This window comes from Scylla paramamosain, chromosome 2, assembly GCF_035594125.1.
Source record: "Scylla paramamosain isolate STU-SP2022 chromosome 2, ASM3559412v1, whole genome shotgun sequence".
NCBI classification, from domain to species: Eukaryota; Metazoa; Arthropoda; class Malacostraca; order Decapoda; family Portunidae; genus Scylla; species Scylla paramamosain.
The window spans coordinates 18,895,184-18,912,500 of NC_087152.1; the positions used below are offsets into that span (position 1 = coordinate 18,895,184).

General features: G+C 35.9%; 1 protein-coding gene across 4 annotated transcripts in view; it reads right to left on the minus strand.

Annotated features, from left to right (window-relative positions):
• LOC135111518 (F-actin-capping protein subunit alpha-like) overlaps positions 1-17,317 on the minus strand; it is a 67,280-nt gene that overhangs the window by 4,196 nt on the left and 45,767 nt on the right. For 3 of the 4 annotated variants that reach the window (XM_064024901.1, XM_064024911.1, XM_064024890.1), the window contains 4 exons: positions 11,375-11,438; positions 10,825-11,048; positions 9,778-9,956; positions 7,526-7,676 (listed from right to left, as the gene is read on the minus strand). In XM_064024901.1, the coding sequence (XP_063880971.1) occupies positions 7,526-7,676; positions 9,778-9,956; positions 10,825-11,048; positions 11,375-11,438 (618 nt within the window). Of the gene's footprint in view, positions 1-7,525; positions 7,677-9,777; positions 9,957-10,824; positions 11,049-11,374; positions 11,439-11,969; positions 12,069-17,317 lie in introns of those variants that run through there. The other variant, XM_064024922.1, reaches the window with a different exon arrangement.

Here is a 17,317-nt window from a genome sequence, read left to right on the forward strand (position 1 = left end):
AACAACAAATGGAGGGGGAGAAAAAGTTTTCCTGGAGAGTAAGAAATATGAGAATAAAGAAATGGTACATCAAACAGTAAGGAAAGTATGTTACACTATTTTAAATGGATTAATGTCAACAAAGATTAAATTAAATGAATTATTTAACAGAACACACCAGATGTTGCTGTATTGTGAGAGACAAAATGGAAAAAATGAATGGGGAACTCCTGATATTGGTGATGATAAATATGATTTATGGGTGAAAAATAGAAGTGACCAGGGAGGGGGAGTGATCATTCTGACTAAAAAGTGTGTTAAAGTGGAGAAGGTAATAAAAAGTGAAGACAAATCTGAAATTCTACAAGTGATGATTAGAAGTGGAAATGGAAGGATAATGAATTATGTAGGAATGTATGTGCCACCTATGACCAATGCTTTGTGAAAAGAAGAGCATGAAGAGAAATGCTTTGTGAAAAGAAGAGCATGAAGAGATGTTGGTAGATGTGTTAAAAGGTCTTGAAGAGATAGAGATATAGTTGTTGTTTGTGTTTTTAATTGTAAGGATATAAATTGGGAGACACTGACAACTACTGGAAGTGAGAACTCATGGAGTAATAGACTGTTAAACTGGGTAGTGGAAAACTTAATGACTCAATGGATTGATTATGATACCAGATTTAGTGGAAGAGATAAACCATCAAGACTTGATTTAGTGTTTACCAAGGACATGGAAATTATTGAAACTATACACTATGATAGCCCATGAATCAAAACTATTCTTTAGACATATTAATGGAAAGATGAAGAAGACGGAAGGTGTATCAAGACTGAAAGTTGAAGGAGAAATCCATGAGGATGCACAGGACATGGTGGAGGTTATGAACAATAGTTTCAGATCAGTATTTACTGTGGAAGGGAAGTTTGATGCTGGAAGGGATAATTTGGTGAGGAATATACTAAGTACAGTCCCAGTCAGTTATGAGGAAATACTTATGATGGAAGAACTTGATGTAAATAAAGCAACTGGTCCAGATGGAGTATCAAACTGGATATTGAGGGAATGCAGAGAACAACTGGCTGATAAAATTCAATCTAGTAGTGACATCACTGTCACAGGGAAGAGTACCAAAAGACTGGAAGAGAGCAAATATTACACCAATATTCAAAGGAGGAAATAAGGAAAACCCACTAATTATAGAACAGTGTCCTTGACTAGTGATGTAGGAAAACTGTGTGAAAGAACAATACAGGAAAGATGGAAGGAACACTTGGAAAGAGATAAAGTTTTGATAAATTGTAAATTTGGATTTTGGAGGGGAAGATCATGCTCCATGAACTTATTGTCCTTTTATTCAAGGGTAATCGATATTGTGCAGGAGAGTGACAGTTGGATGGATGGTGTCTACTTAGACTTGAAGAAAGTGTTTGACAAAGTACCACATCGAAGATTGCTATGGAAGATGAAAAAAATTACGGAAAAATTGGAGGAAGACTGCTGGAGTCAATGGAGGATTACTTGGATGATAGAGACATGAGAACAGTAATACAAGACCAAAATCCATCTTGGCTGAAAGTAACTAGTGATGTCCCACAGGGGTCAGTGTTGGGACCAATAATGTTTGTAATATATGTGAATGACATAAAATGAAGAAACAGACAGTTATATGAACTTACTTGCAGATGATGCTAAGCTGATGAGAAGGGCAGAAAATGTAAATGACTGTATGGTACTGCAAGATGATTTAAATAAAATAAATAGATGGAGTAAATCTTGGCAAATAGAATTCAGTTTAAGTAAATGTAAAGTAAATGTAAGAGTAAGAAAAGAATACAATATCATTATGAGATGGATGGTGTGAAGTTACAGAAATCAAAAGAGGAAGTGGATTTGGGAGTAACAGTTACTGAAAATTTGACCCTGGACAGACACATTGATAAAATTACTGGAGAGGCAAAGAATTTGTTAAAAAGAATAAGAATGGCATTCTCATATTTAGATGAAGGAATGATAAAAAAAAGTTGTTGATTTCCACAAGACCAAAATTGGAATAGGTGGCAGTGGTGTGGTCTCCTCATATAAAGAGGAATATTATAAAATTAGAAACAAGTACAAAGAGCAGTCACTAAGATGGTTCCAGAGTTGAGTAAGTTGACCTATGAAGAGAGATTAAGAATATTGGAAATTCCTACCCTTAAAAATAGGAGAGAGAGAGAGAGAGAGAGAGAGAGAGAGAGAGAGAGAGAGAGAGAGAGAGAGAGAGAGAGAGAGAGAGAGAGAGAGAGAGAGAGAGAGAGAGAGGGGGGGGGATTAAATAAACATCTATAGAATGATAAATGGTATGGAAAATGTGGACAAAGAATGTTTCATAAATTTAGGCACAGAATAGAAGGGGACACAGTAAGAAGTTAAAGAAAGTTGTGAATAAATGGAATTAACTCAGTGCAAACATTGTCAATGCTGTAACTGTCCATGGTTTTAAGATCAAACTGGATAGATTTAGAGACAGGATACTATGAGATTCCTCCCCTTGCGTAAATTACAACTAGGCAAATACACACACACACACACACACACACACACACACACACACACACACACACACACACACACACACACACACACACACACACACACACACACACACACACACACACACACACACACACACACGTCGTCGTCGTCGAGTAAACAAGCAGCGATCCAAGCTCCAGCAGAAAAAGATTTCGTTTGACCATGGCCACCACTAGGAGCCTAGAATGTGTTCTCAGGTAGGAGCTGTGTTCAAGAAGAGTTGTCCTGTCTCCAGAAATAAAAAAATAAGGGAAAATTCAAGTAATAACAGAGGTAATAAAATGAGTAAAAGCTCTAGCAAGGCGGACGCCATAGGTGGGAGTGGAGTGTTGCCTACAGGGTCACCATCCCCAGGATTTGAGGAAGATAATGAACTACATGATAAAATGCAAGGAAGGAAAGTGGCTTTGATGGAAGGGATGATCAGTGACCTCATTGAAAGTGAAAAAATTAGAAAAAAAAACAACATGACCTGGAAGAAGAAAACAAAGAATTGAAAACACTATGCACTGATCTAAAAACAAAATTGAAGGAAAACAATTATATTGTTAAAAAACAGGAATATGAAGTGATAGGGATGAAAAGTGAACATCAAATCTGGAGGAAGGAAAAAGAGGAAGAAAATGTTAATTTTACAGAAATCATAGAAGCGCAAAAGAAGGAAAAGACAGATTTAAGTAATGAAATCGTGAAAGTGATCAAACAGAAGGAATCGATGGTGGACAAAAAGAAATGTATTGTTATATATGGATTAAAAGAGGAAACAGAGCCAGTAAGATACAAGAGGGAAAGAGAACAAAAAAAGGTAGCAAAAGACGTAAGAAATATACAGAGAGAAGGGGAGGACTGGGTAAGTGAAATTGAGGAAATACATAGACTGGAGAAGTATATAGAAGGAGGAAGGCAACCACAAGTAAAATTTAGGGCACAAACAACAGCCATGGAAGTGATATCAAATGCATGAAAATTGGACAAGACAGAGCAATACAGGAAAGTTTGGATAAAGAGGGACATGAATGAGGAGGAGAGACTCAAGGTAAGCAATCTAATAAAAGAAGCAAAGGCAAAAAAACGAGAACAGAACAGAGGAAGAGAAAAAAAAGTTCTATTGGAAGATAAAAGACGAGAGGCTCAGGAAGTGGTATCTGACAAAAAAAGAATAGAAAATGTAAATAATATATGGAAAAATAAAAAGTGGACAGTGGCATATACAAATATAAATGGTTTAATATCAACATTGCTAGAATTGAATAACTATATTAAGATAAAGCAGCCCGACATCATGGGTATTATTGAAGTTAAACTAAATGAGACAATAGAAAATATAAGAATTGGTAATAGTAATTATAATGTATGGATAAAACATAGAAATAATAAGAAACAGGGAGGAGTCATGTTACTTACAAAGAAGAGTATAACAGTGAAAGAGGTTGAAACAGGAGAAGGAATGGCAGAAGTATTTAGAATTCGAACAAAAAGGATAGGAGAGGGAAAAAAAGATTTTGCAGTGGCTTATGTACCCCCAAAGACGAATGCATGACACAAGAGGATTATAAATTATTGTTAAGAGATACTAGTAACTGTTTGGAGAGAATACTGGCAGAGAATAACAATATAACACTTATGGGTGACTTTGATTGCAAGGAGGTATGATGGGAAGAGTGGACCACGGACGGAGGAGAAGAGTCATGGGGATAAATGCTTCTAAGTTTAATAATGACAAATACTATGACCCAATGGATTGGAGAAAATACAAGATTTTTGGGTAATGAAGAGGCATCAAGGCTAGACTTGTTGTTTACAAAGGAAATGGACATCATTGAAGGAATAAATTATCAGTGCCCACTAGGTAAAAGTGACCATCTGTTAATTGAATTCAGTATAGGCAGTGGCCCAATAGAAAATAGGAATGAAATTTACAAGAATGGGAGATTTTATCAGATTTTATCAGATTATATCGGGCTAAATGGAAACAACTGTTCACGGCAAGCAGTACGCAGGAAAAGTGGGAAATATTTATGCAAATTTATAATGAAGGCATCAGTAAATATGTACCAAAGATCAAAACAAAGGAAGTGAAAAGGAAAAAAAGACTGGTTTAATACAAGATGTATAACAGCAAGAAAAGAAAAAGAAGCAGCATGGAATAAATAGATGGAGAAAAAAAGGAGGAAGTGAGAAATGGGAAGATTTTAAGATGGCAAGAAACGAATATATCAGAATCCTGAGAGATGAAGAAAGGAATTATGAGAAAGATACAGTTAACAAATGCAAAGATGAGCCGAGGCTATTCTTCAGATATGTGAATGGGAAGATGAAAAACAGGCAAACAATAGATAAATTAACGAAAGATGACATTACATATGAAGATACACAGTTGCAAGCGGAATTAATAAACAAGTGCTTCCAGTCAGTATTTACCAAAGAAAGCAAATTTGAAGGAGAAAGAGCATGGCACAGAGACAATGTGATGAGAGAGATACAGGTGGACATAAGTGAAATTAAGAAGATTATGAAAGAATTGGATGCAAGTAAGGCTCAAGGACCGGATAGAGTGCCCAACTGGATACTTAAGGAATGTTGTGAACAACTGGCAGGAAGTATACACAATACTATAGTATGTTCTTTTAAGGAAGGAAAAATTCCTCTAGACTGGAAGAGAGCCAATATTGTGCCCATTTTTAAAGGAGGTAATAAATAAGATCCACTGAATTACAGACCAGTGTCCCTAACAAGTGTAGTGACAAAAATAGCAGAAAGAATAGTTAAAAACAGATGGATGGAATATTTAGAACACATACATTGACTGACAGACAATTTGGTTTCAGAAGTGGAAGATCTTGTGTCACGAATTTAGTGAGCTTTTATAGTAGCGCAATTGATATAATTCAAGAGAGAGAGGGTTGGGCAGACTGTGTTTATTCAGATCTAAAAAAAAAAAAAAAGCATTTGATAAGGTACCACACCAGAGACTGCTATGGAAAATTCAAAATATAGAGGGTTGGCAAGGAAACACACTGAATTGGATTACAGACTTCTTGAGGGATAGAGAAATGAGAACAGTAATAAAGGGAGAAAAATCAGAATGGTGTAGAGTTACAAGTGGAGTACCACAGGGGACAGTCTTAGTCCCCGTAATGTTTCTGGTGTATGTCAACAATATGGTGGATGAGGTTGACAGTTATATAAGCCTGTTTGCAGACGATGCAAAATTATTGAAAAGAGTGGAAAACAATATGGATTGTGAAATATTACAGAAAGATCTAAGATATACAAATGGAATAAGAAATAGGAAATGGAATTCAGTGCAAAGAAATGCAAGGTGATGGAATTAGGAAAAAGCAAAAGAAGATTGACAAGTTCCTACACATTGGGAGAAGTGGAAATTAAGAAAACCAAAGAAGAAAAAGACTTGGGAATTACAATCAGTGATAACTTATCACCAGAAAAACATCTAAACAAAATAGTTGGGGAAACCTATGAGTTACTAAGAAAGATGAAAGGGGCATTTGCTAACATGGATGAAGAGATGATGAAAAAGTTGATGGAATATGTGATTCGACCAAAACTGGAATATGCCACAATTGTTTGGTCACCCCATAAAAAATAAATAAATAAATAAATAAAAAAATAAGGAAAATAGAAAGGATCCAAAGAGCTGCAACCAAAATGGTACCAAGTTTGAGAGATTTAACCTATGAAGAAAGATTAAGGAGACTGAAGCTTCCATCATTACAAGAGAGAAGAGAAAGAGGAGACCTGATTGCTATACACTGAGCTTTAAAGGGTAAGGATAAAGTTGACAAAGAAGACTTATTTGTGTGGGACTCAAGAGATACAAGAGGACATGGAGTGAAATTGAATAAAACAGCAAATAGAAGAGATGTCAATAAATATGGTTTCCCAAATAGAAGCACAGAAATATGGAACAACTTAGATGAAACAGTGGTACAAGCAACAAATATTCATGAATTTAAAGTTAAGCTGGATGCTTATAGATATGGAGACAGGACAGCACGAGCATAGCTCTTTTCCTGTCAAACACAACTAGGTAAACACACACACACACACACACACACACACACACACACACACACACACACACACACACACACACACACACACACACACACACACAGACATGCAGAGACTATAGCTGTGTCAATGATCTGACTAAGACTGTAGTGTGCTGTAATATTATGGTCACCACAACTTGAAAGGATACAAAGAATGACTACCAAAATGACACCAGGTTTAAAGGAAACCCAGTATGAAGTAAGACAAACTCCCAGCCTTGGAAAATGGAAGATAACTTAAAAGGAATTGACAAAGTTGACAGAGAACACCTATAGCTAGAATAGGAGGAACACAAGAGGACATGGAAAAAAGTTAAAGAAGTCTAAATACAGAAGAAATGTGAAGAAATATAGTTTTCCACATTGAATTACTGACACAGAATAATTTTAATAAAAAAAATGATGAATCCTAAGAATTTACAAGGTAAAGCTTGATAAAAACGGATATAGAGACGGAACAGCACTAGCATAGCTCTTTTCCTTTATATCACAACAACTAGATACACACATACAGAAATTAGTTAACTCTATAAAATAAACTTGATCCACAACAGTTCCAAATCTGCATAAATAAATTAAAATACTAATGTGTGATGGCAGGATAGATTTGACTAGAAGCGAAACCAGATTTGCTGGACAACTGAGCTGATGTCCATCATGATGTTGGTCAAATGAGATTATGTTGCATAACTGTACTTGTTAAAGCATTGCTATGCCCAAAATTATGCATATGAGAAAATTATACAGCATATCTATACTTAATAAAGCATTGCAATTATGCAGAATTATGCAGGCTATAAGTAACATTCAGAAATAAAGTTTCTAAGAAAATACACAGAAACTAGTAACATAGTTAAATATGTAATAAAACACCAAATATATCATAAAAACTTACAGCAACAGTTAGATTCCCTTTAACATCCTTAGAAGTGACTAACTGGACATTGCCATCTTCATAGTAGTGGACTTGAACTTTGAGGACTCCTTTCAATTCCACACTTCCCCCTCCTAGGGTCACAGTCCAGGTTGATCGCCACCGACCATTCCTGTGGAGGGCATGTGCTATGACTGTATGTATTTCATGGAAAACTGGAATATAGGCTTCAGTCAGTTCTGACTAATGAGAAGATAGTCAGAAAAGCAATAGTATCTATTACTGATCTGGAAAATAAGTGTTTATGCAGAGAGAAATTGGTAGAGAGGGAGATGAGAAAGTGATAGCTAGGCTAATGTATAACAACATTGCAGGCATAGTTGGCAGAAATGATAGTATGGAGTTAAAGTGGTAGAAGACTGCATGCTTCTAATTATATGAGCTTAGCATGGAGGCAGAAAGTATCTGATGACTGGAGGAAGGAAGTTGTTGTATCTTAATATAAAGATAAAGGTTGTTGGAATGAGTGTAATGGTTATAAGGAGATAAAATTGCTTAGTATGTCAGGAAGTCTTTGGGAGAGTTTTGACTGAGACTGATGAAAGTGACTTAGGTGAAGGTTAGTGAGGAACAAAGAGGATTTAAGAAAGTAAATTTTGTAGATTAGGTTTTTGCAATTAAAATGACAATAGAAGAGTCCTCAGGAAAGAGGAAGAAGTTGCATGTAGTCTTCATGGACAATGAGAAAGGCAATATTAAGCAGGCGCATTTTCCATCAGGACAGCATGTTCTGTCATCATAAATTTCACGAGCCACTCATACAAATAATTACACAGGATGGGCAACCATCAACAAGTTTCTGTGTTTACAACGGGGCTCTAATTTTGATTATGTTCAAGATAAAATGGTAGACGATACACGTGCTGTGAATGTAAACATCTCTTAACGAGAGAGAGAGAGAGAGAGAGAGAGAGAGAGAGAGAGAGAGAGAGAGAGAGAGAGAGAGAGAGAGAGAGAGAGAGAGAGAGAGAGAGAGAGAGAGAGAGAGAGAGAGAGAGTCTAGTGCATGCACATACGATACATAGTGTAGTGGTCAGAATGCTCAGCTCACAACTGAGAAGGCTTGGGTTCGAGTCGCAGATGTGCTGAGGCGAATGGGAGAATCTCTTAATGTGTAACATTTGTTCAACTAGCAGCAAGTAGATACAGGATGTAACCTGAGGGGATGTGACCTTGCTGTCCCTATGTGTAACGTATGAATGGTCTCAGTCCTACCAAAAGATCAGTCACTATGAGCTCTGAACTCTTTTTTATAGGAGGAATGGCTGGCTGGGTGACCAGCAAATGACCATAGGTGTAGGTGAAACACACACACACACACACACACACACACACACACACACACACAAAGAAACAAATAAAGAGAAAAGAGAAAATAATGTTGCTGGGTAGTTCTTGCACATTTATCCACTAAGAACATGATGCCAGCCATCAGCTCTCCCCCTCCTCACCCAAAGTTGTCCCTCTACCAAGTGAGCCACAGTGTGCCAAACTTTGAGAACCTAATTTTTGGTCTAATTATTTTTGTACCCCAATGATCTGCCATAATACTTCACATCTCATTTTTTGTCAATCATATACTTTAAAATGTAATTCAAATTTATATTTAAGTTATGTAATGTCTCTGTTTTACTGTACTGGAGCAAATACTTCCAAACTTTTATGTTAATTTTTCTGTCCCTTATTACTTGCCACAAGGATCCTATCACTTTGTTCCCTCCCTTGTACACCTTTATCTTATGATTACTCTCAGATTTGAATAGGATTAAAATTTGATTATTCCATCTATTATTTCTTCACCAATGCAGATTAAGCATAACTTCTGTTTTTCAGCTACTAATTAGCAAGATGAACTGCTTCAACTTTTCTTAAAGCTATTCAAGATTACTTTCAGGTTTTTGCCTCTTACAAATATCTAAAGGTCAACTTTTCAATATTGTCAAATAGCTTCCTACACTTAATATGACTTAATTATTGTATTAACACTCTCCATACCTATTCTGTAAAAGTATTAATATATATTTTCATCAGAGAAGAACTGAGTACATGATTTCAGTGAGTGAAAAATGGAAGTGGACAGGCAATCTTCTTTCCTATGCACCACTGAAGTGATAAGAGGCATCTGGTTAACACCATATCTATAAACATTCTATAACAAACATAGACATTTTGAAAGACTCAAATCATCACAAAGTATATGACAGTGTTTATACCAATAATTTTTGGGCTGAAATTGGTGGTCTTCTATGCACATGGTGAGTGTGACAGCTGATCCTTGGGTGCGGGCATACACAGCACACACACCATGTGGATAATGATCACTGACATACTGAATGAGTTGTGTCTCAACTGCACTTCTCCAACTCTCTGTGGCAGGGTCACTCTCACAAGGCTGTGGGAGAGAAAAGTATTTTTACTGTTAAAGATGATAGTTAACACAAATAAGCAGCATTCAATATGAATAATTGTAAATCTACCATCTAAAACAACCTATATGATGCTCTGGTTACTTATCTTTTCAATCCTACCTATCTCTAATGCTTCTGTCCCTCCAGAAGCATCATCCAAGGGAATGGTCACAACACAAGAACCCCCACCTCTCCCGATCCACACATTCCCTTCATGCTTATTCAGACACTTTCTTATCCAGCCTTTCACTAGACACCAATGTACTCTCTTTACTCCATCATTCCCACCATAATTCCATCATTTTTATTTTAATTACCACATCATAGTAATCTGAATCACCAAAGAACCCTTTCACTGCCTTGGCATCCATCACATTCTTCCTCAATCTGTCATACACTGCAACATAGTCAATCAGGCTCTTTTGTTCATTACTTTAATTTTGGTTCCTCTATGAGTATCTATAAAATTTATCAATGCTGCTCTTCATTCATGTTCAACCTCAATTTCATGATATCACAATGTTTGCTCTTAAAAAATCTTGTATATCTCAAAATTACAAACAATCTTCTGAAACTTGATACACATTATTTACTGACAATGCCTACTTGTGTTAAAGGGCCTATTGTTGTGTTGAGTATTCTACAGTTGTTGTCTGCTAACCTACTTTGCTTTTATTCAACTGTTCTGCTTTGGGTATACTTACCAGTTCACTGAATGTATCAGTTTTCACTACTTTTTCATATTTCGTTGACTAGCATATCTGCAGTTTTTGAGTTCCATTAGATCTATTTCTTAATCAACTTCAAACGCATTTTTCATTACAGTTATCGTATAGTAAAACTGCCACAAACCTTTAAATCTGTTGCTTCCTTCCGTAAATGGTCAAATTTGAAGGTGAGCTTCGCTCGAGGATCCACAAAACGGCCACCACCAAGATCATTGTGTTCTGTGACAAGTGCATAGTGGCTCTGTCCATCCAGCCTCACTGGTGTCAGCTGGTCCTTGTTGTACTCTGCAATGGCTCGGGCCACACCTTCTCGCAGCAAGGCATCATTGTTCACCAGGGTCCGCACATCTGTTGAGTAATAAAATATTGGCATGCTACACATGAATGCATTCTCATTATACATGCTTATTACACATATACACTTCCGCTAAAAAAAAATATATATATATATATATATATATATATATATATATATATATATATATATATATATATATATATATATATATATATATATATATATATATATATATATATATATATATATATATATATATATATATATATATATATATATATATATATATATATATATATATATATATATATATATATATATATATATATATATATATATATATATATATATATGTATGTATATATAATCCACATACCATTGAAGACTTCATTGAATTCCCCAGGAGGTGAGTGCATAACAAAATTTGAAGCAATCCGCACCTGTAACAGCAAGAAACAAATCTGGATTAAAATGATGTAGTACACATGAACCCAGGGAGAATAAGTAGAGCAATAAAGATATAGGTCATTCTTATTTTTTCATATGGTATATACAAATGGAAAGAGTTAATTATAAGTCATGATGCATCACAATGAAAGAGTGCAGCAAGTCCTCAAGCTATTTAGTGAGAGGAGCCACATTTTGAAGCATTAAGGGATGTTTATGGAGGCAAAAATGGGAAAGTTTGAAGGATTTACATGTAACTATTCTGTTAGTTGTAGGGCAGAGGCTCTGAATGCATGGTTTAGAAAAAGATTACAAGTAGTTCCAAAAAAGTGCTTGAGAACAACTGAGGCACTCTCTAAAACAGAGAGAGAGAGAGAGAGAGAGAGAGAGAGAGAGAGAGAGAGAGAGAGAGAGAGAGAGAGAGAGAGAGAGAGAGAGAGAGAGAGAGAGAGAGAGAGAGAGAGAGAGAGAGAGAGAGAGATTAATAAAGTTGGCATGTCTGCTAAGTCTGATATTGCCCTTACCTCACTCCTGAACTATTATTCATATGAGGAGGAAGCTGAATGTTCAGTTTGACAACAGGGCAGAAGACAGTTCACATGTCCACTGGTTGGGATGTTGCCTATTTCTGATCCGAATTTCAGGCATAGGTAATGTGGTTAAAACTGCTATATTGCCCATATAAATCTCTCTGGTTAATTTCTGGGGCAAACCATTACAAAGGGGTAATCTAGACATTCTTTCCGAGTCAAAACAAGTGAGAACTCAGTTTTGACTTTTGCACCATTTATCTAACTCTTCAGTTACAGATATGAGATTGTTTTCCAGTGAGAATCTAGTGACCTGCATTCCCTGAAGAAGAACATTGTGCCAGCTGTCAAATGCCTCATAAGGGAAAGAATGTGATGAGTACAAGTAGAAAGATGGATTCCACCTTACCCAATATCATACATGTATACACATGTCACCTGCATCTAGTGTCACTACTATACATGTACAGCAGAAACTGAAAAATTCTATAGTATTTAACCCTTCATGAAACTTAATAGAAAATACACTGCATGTATACCAAGCCACACCCAACACAGCAAATGTTTTATTTAGCTGATGCAATTCCTGCACTGGGCACAAGATGTGAGCATATCAGCATTTGAGCACTAGCAATCTTAACAAATAATGTGTTCTTTACAGGAATAAACAATAAAAAAAATAAAATAAATAATAATAATAATAATAATTATAGGATCTAGTCTGTGTAGCTGACAAATACACTAAGTGTCACCTTTTGCTTTTCATGTATGAAAAGTCTACCAATCCTGTAAGTATTGATGGTGTAATGAAAAACAATGTTTCACTTGCTTGAAGTAACCTAGCAATTGTATGGATATTGATGGTGTGGTAGGATAGCATGCAAACCCATACTGAAACAACACATTATTTGTCAACATTAATGGTGACCACAAAGTACTAAAATCTTCAAACATCTATTTATTATAAGGGAAATGCAATGCATTAGCATAGCCTATATATATATATATATATATATATATATATATATATATATATATATATATATATATATATATATATATATATATATATAATTGCAAAAACACTTTTAATATGTTTCCCTCTATTTTGTAATTATTTAGGGTTTTAAGAAAACAGGAAGTAATGAGAAATAACTGGAACTATGCACAGATCCATGGTCAAAATGGCCATCACAGCACAGATTAATACAAACTGTGGAATACCTAAAGATTATTGCAAAACTACAATTTGAGAATCAAGCTTGGTACAGCAACACAATTGTTATCTCCATTACTCACTCTCCGGTCTGCATATGATTTATATATATATATATATATATATATATATATATATATATATATATATATATATATATATATATATATATATATATATATATATATATATATATATATATATAAAGTACAGCAGAACTTCAGTTTTCGAACTTAATTTGTTCCTGTATGCCATTCAAAAACTGAAATGTTCGTACATTGAAATTATTTTCCCCGTAGGAATCTATACAAAATAAATTAATCCATTCTCAGACACCAGTTCACCATGTCTTAGTGGGTAATGACACTCCCTCTGCTAAGATGGCCACTCCACAACACCTACTTAAAATTTTTTTTTTTTATCCAGAAAGGATGTACTGAATGAACTTAGTGACACTGAACTCATCAAAAGATACGAGTATTGTTTAGACCATGCAGGCATTCTCTTTGTCACTGATCAAGTGAGGGAAGCCTTACAGAGTGACAGAGAGAGGAGCAACCCACTCACTGCCAAAATGCAGGATAAGCTACTGGGGAAATGTAGTTATGCAGTAGTGATGGCGTTGTGGGTCATTGAGAGAGCCACAGGAGGCTCAGAATTACTTCTGAGCGCTGAACCTTGTTTGTTCACCTTGAGATTCTTCACAGGGTTACCGCATTTCTACACAACACTGTGTGGAATATTGAGTGTTGCCAATTCAGTGGTCTGTTTCTATACACCAACATGAAATCCGCTACTAAACATAAAAGGAGAAACATATGCTAATTTCAGGAATTTAATATTACTTTGACAATTACATGTGTATATATATATACACATATACAAATGTATGTTAACATGAACTCTGTATAATTTTAGTACATATTTCTTTTCATATTCACACAGTTTCTTGGAAGGTGTGGATGTGGAAATTTATTTCACGCTCATCTGCCAAATGTCACAATATTTCCACACTAGCAGATGAAATTCCACAATACAGTAACCCTGGTTCTTCAACAGGATCACATTTAACTTATTCCAAAGATTGAATTACTGTCTTAACCTGTGTGTCTCTTCTCCAAATATATAAAAAATGAAGAAAGTATTTATGAAAACTGAAAATCAGTAACAAATGGTAGCTTTTGCTACGTCTTGTAGTATTTGAAATCAAGTAACTTTGTTCGAAAATTGAATTACGGTACGGCAACTGAAGCAATTATGAGTTCAAATTTTGTTCAAAAACCAATTTGTTCAGAAAGGGAGACATTCAGTAACTGAGGTTCCACTGTATGTGGAAGAGATAGACAAATGGATTTGGAATGTTGAGAGTGGAAACTGAGTAAAGAAATCTTAACATCATTGATGAGGTTCTTTGGATGTAATCCCCTACGAATGTTACTGAAGCAGTATACAAAGACTCTTAGCTTGTACAAGGAGGTTACTGGAGAATGTGTAAGGTGTCATTTGACAAAACCAGGGCCAACATAAGCAAATATGTATAAACCCCTTTCAAAATTACCATGTAATAATAAAGTAAATACTGACTGTCCTGAAGTGACAGGACAGTCAGGGCCAAGTAAAATTCACTTAGGTTTTGATGATCATATTGGCCTGATCAGCAAGGTGCCTCAGCTCATGTTTCCTGCAAGTGTCCTGCCAGAGGTTCAGTCCCTGTCAAATATCTCCTCATGGTCAATTTATCCCACCTTCAGGTCAAATTTTCAGTGTTCCATTGATGTGGCCCATGGGTGGCATGATGCTACCATCAGAGATGGGGAATAGTGACAGTGGAAAGCAAGTTTTTTCAGTACTAGTACTGCAATATAATAATAAACAGAAATGTTGTTTAGATAATACCTTCACAAGAAGTGATCAAATGTTCCCAGACTGTTTCCACTGGAAGCAAAGTAAGTCATGGTCATGTACAACCAACAGGGTCAGGTACCCAGTCAGGTACACATGAGTAGGCAGGCCGAGTGGTCTCATGCTATCATAACTGGAACCTGTGTTACACTGGTTATATTGACCACATTCACATGCACACTTCCATTCAAAACATACTATCTCAAATTTGAAAAGAGAGCAATCATCAAATTATGTGTCAAACTTGAAAATCTGGACACAATATCCTTGAAATCATGCAACACAATGGAACAATTGAGATGAGCAAGGTATTTTGAGTGGCATTCATATTTTATGAGGAACAAACTGTCACTGGAGAATGATAAAAGTTAAGGCACCTCTTCATGAACACTAACCCTGAAAATGACAAAACACTCACTAACACTGCCTTGGAAATGCAGAGATGACATTCACATTAATATGAGTACAATCATAAATCCCTATTCCCCAGCCCTGGATTTGACTTCCTGCTGCAGCTTTCTCTTCCCCAAGATGTTCATGATAAAGGGTTGCCATTTTTCACACTATGGAGGAGATTCAGTACTTGACACATTTCAATAAGAGCACTTCCAAAGGATGTTACAAGCAAGGTACATATAATGGAAGTGACATATCACTGCATGGATAAGGTGACTTCTTCAAAGGGGATGATAGGAAAAATCTAATTTTTTTTTTAAGTATCTAATCATAGTCTTAAACTTCTTGATTGCATATCTCAACACCATTTTCATGACATGCTTTTTAGCAGCACCATAAATGAAATCAGACAATGTCTGTCTTCTTGGATTGCAAAAGTTTTTACTTTAATTTCACTATATTACTCAATTTATATTATATTCTGTTGCAACAATAACAAATGTTTGCCTAGTGACTAACCTTGATCATGGTATACTCTATTCCAAAGTCAATAAAACTTTCACTATTGTAACTGATTACCTTATCAGGGTGTCACCATTTACACTTGAAAATAAAACAATAGGCAATCTGACAACTGCCAAGTGCAAGTGTAGGATGGTTACCTATATGTAAAGTAATCTTGTTAGTGTCTTCATATTAGTGTACTCAGCTTCATGCCTATAAGTGCAACCAAACTTTCAAATTCAATGCTGAACAATAGATTTATCTTTACACAGAAGTAAGTCCTCAGATGATTCAAATTCTGCTCTCCAGCACCAATTTCTGCCTGCAGGAGCTACTTAGAGCTAAGTGAAGCCGGTCATATCCTCACTTCTCCATGGCAGATCGTAAGAGGTACTGGACACTAGCTAAGCTAGGTATGGTTCGTGTCCTTTATAGCATCTGATGCAAAATGGAAGAAACCACTTGAGAAATACTTTAAACATATTTAAGCACATAATATACAACAGTTTGGGAGTTAGCAGGAGAATATTTCTATCTATATATGAAATCTTTTCCTAAGAATTCTCTCAAGGGGATGGTTAAGACATCATCATGTCCTAATTTTCCCTTAGAGGATGAGACAGCATCCTCTGGATGCCCTTCTTTGATTTCACTGTGAGCTTCCCCTAGGGAAGCCACTGAACAAAACTATTGGAGTTCCCTTCCTGAGGTTGACTGCACCATGTGATGCAGTTCTGCTGCACGGGTACATCTCATGGTAGACAAAATGAGTCTCCTTTTATTTTCAATGATGCATGTTATAATTTTCTTGCTCTCCTCTCACCCCTTTCCAACATATACATACTCCACCACTGTTCACCTATTTCACTGGGAGCTACCTTCTTGAACCCAAACCATCTGTCTATATATCTATATTCAACACCTGCTTCTAAGAGGTCTCCCACAGGGATGACCATAATAGTTTTACAGGTAGCAGCTAACTGCCTCAAAAGAGGATATCTGGGAGACATCAGAGCCCAGATAACAGGGGTTTATACCATGGTTATTTTAGCAGTGCTCAATAACTGGTTGGGCAATAGTATTCTTAGTCATCTCACTTTTGGCTATTATTTCCTTGCAGCCAAACTTCCTAGGTTAAGTTGATAATTCAAATCCGAGTAAATTTCTTATTGCTAACTCATAAGGTATTAGTTGAAAATTTTCACCCGTACTCAGATTACAGCTGGAACAAACAGAATATCTAAAGGTCAAAAAGTAACCCATATCAAGGTTGTGGCCACAAAGCACTAGGCACATGGCTCAGCCAACGTTACGGTGTTCTGAT